Here is an 8,489-nt window from a genome sequence, read left to right as displayed (position 1 = left end):
AGGTTAATTAAGTGTAAAACACAAAAATACCTTGAAACTGTGGTCGTCCATAGACATGTTCGGCCAATGTGCTGTTAGTATGATCAAAGATATAATTATATATACATAACTAATTAGATGCATTTAGGTCTAAATAAGGAGGAGGGAAACATCTTCTCGATACCAACAGTTTTGTCTGTGAAATAATCTGCTTGCTTTACAGCCTTATTTGTTGCCTAACGTTTACTTTCGTTGAATAAATTACAACCGACGATGTCAGTCATTAATTATATGATCACATTCGTTTAACTAGAGGTGTCATTCTAGGTAAAGACAAGGCTCACACGACAGTATCTGTGGAGATGCGGGGTGGTTATTTTCTATTCTATCTGATGGACTCTCTGATCCTAGAAATATGAAACAGATTTATAAAGGGAAAACTGCTTCCTTCTGAACTGAGTGATATATTCCGAGTTTGCAATAAACATGTAAACAGGTGTTTGAAATCTCAAGATAAAGGCAATAACTTGTGTGTATCAACACATTCAGGACCGACTGCAGTAGGATCCAGTAAATATACTCCGTGAAGGTTTGTCTGGAAATTTTCTCAGTAAATTACTTTTGTTCTGTCTCAATGAGTTGTTGTGTGAAGCGTTTTAAAATTTCGCCGAAAGTTTTCTCAATAAAAAACGCTCTTTGATACTATGTACATGACGGTTTGATGGGCGTGTTTCGGTCAAACTATTTATATAAATATGTATATATCAACTGAACTAGTGTTACATAGTTTATAGTAGTACTTGCCTCGGTATCACTAAGTACATATAACATTGCGTGTGAGAAAGGTCTTGTTTCGACTCCTGATTGAACCATAGGTTGCGTGTTTGTCGACTGACCGGGTTAAACTAGAGATAATAAAATTACTAGGTGTCGCTACATCACTTGCTCCTCAGCTTTGAGAACGCTGTTTTTTTAACTTTCACATTTGACACACCGCGCTGTATACATAGTCCTTCGCTAAAAGATATAATGCATCATCATTCGTTTTCAAATTTTCTGAACCGTTGGTAATTTTTTTAAATAAGGAAAATCAAAATAATTTGTTTATCAATGTCATAGATACGCTTCTTGCGTCTCTCTGGTTTGAAGTAAAACACATTGCTTTGTAATGGCTCCAGTATATGTGTATAGATATGAGACAGGGAATATCGTTTATCAAATATAAATTGGATGGTCAGACATCAACTCTCTCGTCAACTGTTCAGTTGGGCCGGCCACGCGGGCCATACTTGCCCTAACTCTCTTGTACTCTCTTATACTCTCTTATAGCAAAATCAGAGCTTCGATACGTGAGTTCAGATCCATCATAGTTAATAATTATTTCTTCAAAGAACATCCAACAAAACTCTGACTTGCATTATATGATCATTAGGCTTATTAACGAGTATTTGAATACGAAATGACAAAAAAAACTTCAAGTAATATATTTAGTACTGAAAACACAAATTCCAGTGGACACTTTGCCTAATATAGTCATAGCATTGTGTCTATCAGTACGTCCAATATTCATAGCAATACGTCTGCTAGTACTACCAATGGCCTCTTTCATGGAAGACTCTCTCCAGGACATTGATAACCCGTCCTATTGACCAGCTACAGTATGGTACATGCTTGTCCATTGTAGTCGTTCGGACTCAACACAGATACTATAGCATTGTTTATCAATTGTTTCATTTTCTTTTGATCGCCTGGCGAACACTCGATGTAAGAAGACGCTCCAAGTCGTCTCCCCATGGCAGCGCCGTCCAACTTGGATATTGGACTCCGACCACATCGCCGAAGTTCCTGAAGTACGGTACTGTCCGTTCGAAGGTCAGTCTGTGTGTTAACCAGTATGTAAGGGGTGTCCCCCATTTGTTTCTTAATAATGGGGATCCATTTCTTTTCAGCATTGTTGAAAGACTCTGGTCTGACGGCTGAGAAACACACGACGAACACGTCTGTTCCTGGAAACACGTGTTGTGTGATGTCAGAACATGGATCCTGAAGTGAGAGAAAATATAAACATTATATAAAGGACAGTAGGTTTCTATATTTAGATATTTGTATAAAGAAAATAAAACATGGTAACGTCAGTTAAGTGGTGTGTTTTTCTTGTCTGTACGGGTGTTGTTCCCTGTAGAAATAATTATGTTAATTAGGAAGATGGTGAACGAGTACTTTTAAAACTGTTTAAAACAATTTAGTTCTTTAATTGTTTGTTTGATTCATCTATTGGTAGTTAACTTAGTCAAGATATTTGGACAGATACTACAGTGTATATCAGCTGTAGACATCTTCATATGCATATTATGTACATTGTAGACCATTGTGAAGGCCGCGGGGTACAGGGTTTGTTCGACTGGTGCCGGGGGATTCCGGTTACTTTTTAAAAATAAGAGTTGAATCACTTTCAACCATGTGATCAAATAAAATGTAAAGGTAGCCTTACAATTTCTGTACGGTGTTTTAAATTCGCTGGGGTTATGTTTTTTGCTATTTTGTTTACGGAAGAAATTGCGCGAACAGCTAATTAAGCTCAGATAATACCTCCGCGAAATGTAATGTTAATACAGTTACAGAAAACAATGAAGGAGACGTGAAATAATGTCTGGTTTATAAAAATGCTTTTCGCGGAAGAGCTGTTGCAGTAGATCATATATGTATACCTTACATTTGTAACTCGATGATAAAAGGACCACACAGTATACGATGTGCCAACACATGCCAGCAGCTTGTGATGTTTCATTAGGTTATTGTTCGAATTCTTTTACCAGACAAAAACAACTGAAAGTACAGGGCACACTTTATGTTAGCCGATGACAGTACGGTTATGATCGTATATCAAGAAAGGTCAGCACTAAAATGCAAACAGAACAAACAAAGCACTTCTTTCAGTATATAACTTCAGTTTTTCTCACAAATTTGCCGACATCATCGATTATTGATTATGTTTTGATATATTTACAGACAGATTTGTATTATATAACGTTATACTATCTAGTCACGACAGCTATGATTACGTCTGACGGACGAAGGTCAGAGCTACATACCGAACGAGAAACAAATCCTCTACTACTATGCCCCTTAATTTTGATACTTTTTATACCTATATGGTAAGGGTCTCTGAGTACTATCACGTACATTTGTCGACCATGATCGATCACATGTGGTGTATACGTGGCTGGAAATGTAAAGCGTTATTTGCTGGTCTGCTGTCGGACAAATTTATACTTACGAGCCGATTACGAAAAACACTGTAGAATCGGCGGAAGTATTGTCTGGCCGTGTTAGATGTTTAACAGAAAATTTTGTTTCAATACTAACTTTCAATACCAGTGAAGTGCCCTAAATGGACGAAATGGCAAAATAGTGCGGTAAAACGTTTATCTATACATTTTTCTGAATCTGAAAACGCACTTTTTAAATGGGTGCATATTTTCTTTGCATTTGCAGTGATTTTTTTCCAATCATAACATTGCTTAATATTTTCAACTCGTACCACATTGCTTCACATCTTCAATTTGTAGCAACGAACAATTGAAGCGTGACAACAAAACCTTGATCTGATGATTGAAAGAATGCTACCGTACACAAGTTGTGTCATACCAGTGCAATTACTCTTTATGAAACCCCTGTGTAGACATAGGTGGGTTTTTTTATTTAATAGACACTGTCATGAAAACAGGAAGATGACGTTTTGTTCATCGATAATCCAAGTTTGCAACAGGATAACTATTTTATTATGTTCTGTTCTGACTTTTCCCTTCACTTTCGGTTCGGCGTTGCCTCCTTAAGGTCCTGCGCTTGCATAAACCATCTCAACTCTAAAGATTTCTTCAAGTCTAAAATTTTCCATAGACAATACATTGCTTGAGAATTTCCTCAACTTTGAGATGTTTTGTACAAGTGTCAGTCGTCAGTAATATGACCGAACCGATCATCGCACTGCCATGTCCAAGTTCAGACATTTTAGTGTGTTAACACTTCAAGTGACTCCAAAGTGACTACATTGTTAGTGGATATAGGTGTTATGCGCGAACCTCTGTATTTCCGCATAAAATATTTTAAAAGTCCACCACTGAATAAAAACTCAAATATGATAGCTTTGTCATTTTTCACTTCATGAAAGAATATTTTTCGGAGATAGAGGGAGATATGCCAACGGAAGAAAGCGAAATTGATTAATGATTGTTTTAAAGTAAACAAGGAAACTAAATCTTTATCACATGAAAACTTATTCTGTCTTTATAATACAGAATACATCTTCAGTTCTTGCAACGCTTAACTTTTATAATGTCGACGTCAGTTGGACGATGTTTAAAATGTATGAACACTGTTTGATTGATGAGACCTGTATAACGCCCTTAGACATCCGTGTTGTTAAACTTCGTGGACAGGAGACACATTTCTAGGAACAATATCTATATGTTTTACTAAAATAAGAGGATTTACAAATAAATAACAGTTTATCTTATTTTGATCAATCAATCCATCATGGAAATGATATTGAAGGTAAAATATGAATACAAATTTGATGGACATCACGTGTCATGTTTATATAATAAAACATCAGCAAAAACATTTGTCAAGGACCACTGACAGAAACGTAAATGTTTGTTATACATTAAAACAACATGTTCTTTTCTATTTCTTATCGTTTTGATATTGGAACATAAAATGCATGGATATGTGATTATTTTTGTTCCTTGTTCTGAATGTGTCTATTTTGAGTGGAGGGCTGGATGTTTACAGTATCAACCCACTGATATATAAAAACGAGGGTACCTTCACTACATGTGTACACGTTTCAACATTCAATAGCATACAGAATACAGGGTAGATATTTTGGAGGTTGAATATCAATACTAGGACAAATGCTATTTTTATTCAAGTATCTAAGGTGCTTAATGTATATCTATTAATGACAGCATATTTAGTGATTAATGTATAATAAAAGAAAAAAATGTATATTAAGCGATTACTGTATTTGTGATTAATGTTTAATATATGATACTGTATAATGCATTATTAGTGGGTAATGTACAATATATCATTAATGCACAATATTATTTAGTGATATATGAATTTTTGATTAATGTATTAGTGATGCAAGTAAAGAAATAACTATATGTAGTGATAAATGTGTGATTAGTGATTAATGTATGATTAGTGATTCATGTTTGTTAGTGCTAAAAGTACATATCTAATAAATGATAAAAGTATAACTTGTAGTTCAATTTGTATTTAATGGATAATTAGTGATTAATGGATAATTAGTGGTTACTGTATAATTAGTAAATAACTTATTATAAATGATAAATATATACTAATTGATTAATGTATATTAAGTGATTAGTTATTAATTAGTAACACATTTTTAACGTTATCCTCTTGTAAGCATAATTATGATTCCAATTTAATTTTCATTTTATGAATTATTTCAAATGTATTTGATTATTTCTAAGCTATTTGATATATCATAATTAGAACATATAACGTATTTTTTATCCTCAATAAATGATTTCCCTTTCCAGCATTACATTGTTTATGCATTAATGTACATTGCAGTCAAGCTTTAATGAATTAATATCTAGATTTTTTTTACAGGTTTTATCCCCTGTTTATTTTCGAACACATAGTGTAGATACCGGGCATGAAATCTGCAGATAATCCCATATTGCAGACTGTTTAAATGGCGCTATCACCAATATTTTGCCATCAAATAACATATGGGATAACTTAGGGCCAATTTGCAACACATTACTATATTGATATAGAATAAAGACAAGAAAGCCGACATTAATAGATAATATCACTTCAAATTTACCAAATAAACTATTGGGTTTGGCAGTCTTTCCTTTTTATTTTAACCTTCAAGCTAAATTCAAACATCTTTAATCAAGCAACACACCTACTTATTTGAAGATGCCTCCTATGATAAAAGTAGTCAGAAGAAATGAGTTACAATGTAACAAAACCGTGTTCTGCATCGTTGGTTCTGAAGCCCTGCAGTAAAATGGGCAATACACAGAATAGGTTTAATAGCGGATACACATGATCGTGAAATTACTTCCGACAGCTATTGACATATGTTTATGTATTCCCGCAATTACCGGTATACAACATACCTGTAGGCTTACGTGTGTCTGGTATCAAGTATAGGTGCGTCACTATATATGACACTGTGGTCGGATCGGACAGTGTTGTTGAATGAGGGGGCGTTAATAGAGTATATGGTGGTCAATTTCGACAGTGTTGAATGAACGAATGAATGGGCGTCGTCACTAGAGCATATTACAGTTGATGTGGACAGTGGTCAGTTAATACATAATGAATTCAAGAGTTGGTAAATGATTTTAGTGTTATCTAACTTTGGAAGAAAGAAAAAAGATTTATTCATCATTTTACCATCCCCCTCCCCTCTTTTATTTTTAAAGAAATATGCATTATTAACATATTCGTGCGTTTCTGGTATTGAAATTCAAAAAATATGATGCTGTGAATAAATGATTAACTATTATAATGTTATTAAACTATAAGTCTTATCAATGTGTTATTGAAAAACTCGCAGAGATTCGTGACAAACTTGTTGTCTTTTAACTTTAGTAAACGGATGTCACTCCTCAAACATCACTTCAAACCAGTTTCCAGATTACATGTTTATGACCAAGTATGTCATTCCTTACGAAATATCAAGCTAAAATTGCTCAACGCTTAGTTTATATCGCAAGGTAAACGTGTTGGACATTATGTACGCCACCTTCTCATCAGAGTACAGGTAAACCACCCCGTCACGTATCTCACCTGTTCCAATGTGTCAATCAGCTGCAGGTGATATCGCTTTCCAGATATGCAAATGTTCCCTATCAACGAGAGAAAAAACAAAACTGTCAACATTAAACAGGTCGATAATATTAGGCCAGAGTACAAAACCGAAAGGTCGTTGTCAGTCCTTTGACCATCTAATAATAAATAGTTTGGTCAAGTATAGCTAGGCATGATGAGCTTACCAGTGAAACATAAAAGTATCCTGACCATTACCATTGAAGATGATAAGTTATATTACTAAATATACAATATCTTATTTCAGTAACTTCATATATATTAATTCGCATATCGTATAGACATGAACTTTCATCACGTAATATACTAAATATAACTGATAAATATACAATAAAGGTGAATTCGACATGAAACAAGCTTGTTAATAACATTAAAACCCAATTGTTGTCTTCATCATTCTTAAATGTACAAATAAGTATTAATATAGTACAATGCAGAAGGGGAATGAACAGGAAAATGACCTTAAATTATGTAATAGACAAGGCCATTATCAATATATGTGAACAAATATGTGTATGAGATAATGAGCTTTTAAGAAGTGTTATTACGTATATAGAAATTATGTCTATTCATCTCTATGATTAATGATGCCATGTGTTAGACAGAATCAGCGCATGGCACAGAACCACTGACCCAAATCGACGAAAACAAACCAAAAATAGCTCACATCGTGTCTCGTGTAGTAAACATTACAGTTAATGTGTGGAAAGTAATTATTGCCCTGATAATACTGACCACTGGTCAAACTTCGGGACGATTTGGAAAGGGGGGTTACCTACCCGCATAGTTATCAAAGACAGAGGGAAGATGTTGCGTCTCGGGGAATTTATTTGTGGCATAGCACACCAACATGCTGGTTTTACCCACAGCATCGTCTCCTATCACCACACACTTGATAAAGTTCGTCCTCAGAATCACCATAGTTATTCCTGATGTCCACTAAGGATTAAGAGAATCACACATTATGTCATATACCGAACAGTTTAAGAAGAACTCCCTGCTGCAGTCCCAAACTACACCGCGGACAACCCTTTGTTTTCGTCTGAAGTTAAATCTATGTAGATGCCCGCCAACTTATAAATCACACATGTTGTCACGTGCTCGCCCAGGTAAACTCCCAGGTATTTCAGTCAGGCCTATGAAATAGTCCTGTGTATAAGTAATACTAACACCAATAGCAAGGTAAACGTGAACGATCACACTGTGTGCTTATATATCAGTCCCTATCATTGTTTGTATGTACATAGTGAACTTCACTTTATAGGCGTTTCACATGGACATATCAGTCATAGCTGCAGGTCACACTGGTCTGGAATTAAATACCTTAATTGTGGTCAGTCGCCAATTTTAGTTCTATCGCTTTCTCCTCCAATACGAAAAAAGCTACAGTACAGGGTTTCAAAGTCTCGTGAGAGGGGTCAGATTGATAACCTTTACTCGATATAGACAGGTGACAGTTTACGATCCTCCCACACCCAAATCGTAGGAAGTGAGTCCCGTGATTAATTAATGTTTGTTTAGTTTAAACTCATGCCTATCCCCGCCAAACCCCAGTCAAATAAAACTGAATTGTACACTTCAAATACACAGACACTCGCTGTTTTAGAAAACTGAACTACACGATT

The 8,489-nt window shown here is 35.1% G+C and overlaps 1 protein-coding gene across 1 annotated transcript; it reads right to left on the bottom strand.

Annotated features, from left to right (window-relative positions):
• Positions 1-367: 367 nt before the first annotated feature.
• Positions 368-8,196, bottom strand: LOC110457029 (cell division control protein 42 homolog). Its single transcript, XM_021508116.1, has 3 exons — positions 7,644-8,196; positions 6,826-6,884; positions 368-2,022 (listed from the first exon to the last, which is right to left on the bottom strand). The coding sequence occupies exons 1-3, from the start codon at positions 7,783-7,785 to the stop codon at positions 1,633-1,635; spliced, it is 591 nt and encodes a 196-aa protein (XP_021363791.1). The 5' UTR covers positions 7,786-8,196; the 3' UTR covers positions 368-1,632.
• Between the last annotated feature and the right edge of the window lie 293 nt (positions 8,197-8,489).

This window comes from Mizuhopecten yessoensis, unplaced genomic scaffold (assembly GCF_002113885.1).
Source record: "Mizuhopecten yessoensis strain PY_sf001 unplaced genomic scaffold, ASM211388v2 scaffold8995, whole genome shotgun sequence".
NCBI lineage: Eukaryota > Metazoa > Mollusca > Bivalvia > Pectinida > Pectinidae > Mizuhopecten > Mizuhopecten yessoensis.
This window is presented reverse-complemented; position numbering and strand designations above follow the sequence as displayed.

Bases quoted from the DNA above. Each gene is read 5' to 3' on its own strand.
- LOC110457029 (XM_021508116.1), bottom strand. From the start codon at position 7,785: ATGGTGATTCTGAGGACGAACTTTATCAAGTGTGTGGTGATAGGAGAC. The intron at 6,885-7,643 runs GTAGGTAACCCC...TCTCGTTGATAG, and splicing joins TGTCTTTGATAACTATGCGG to GGAACATTTGCATATCTGGA. The intron at 2,023-6,825 runs GTGAGATACGTG...CTCTCACTTCAG, and splicing joins TGATTGACACATTGGAACAG to GATCCATGTTCTGACATCAC.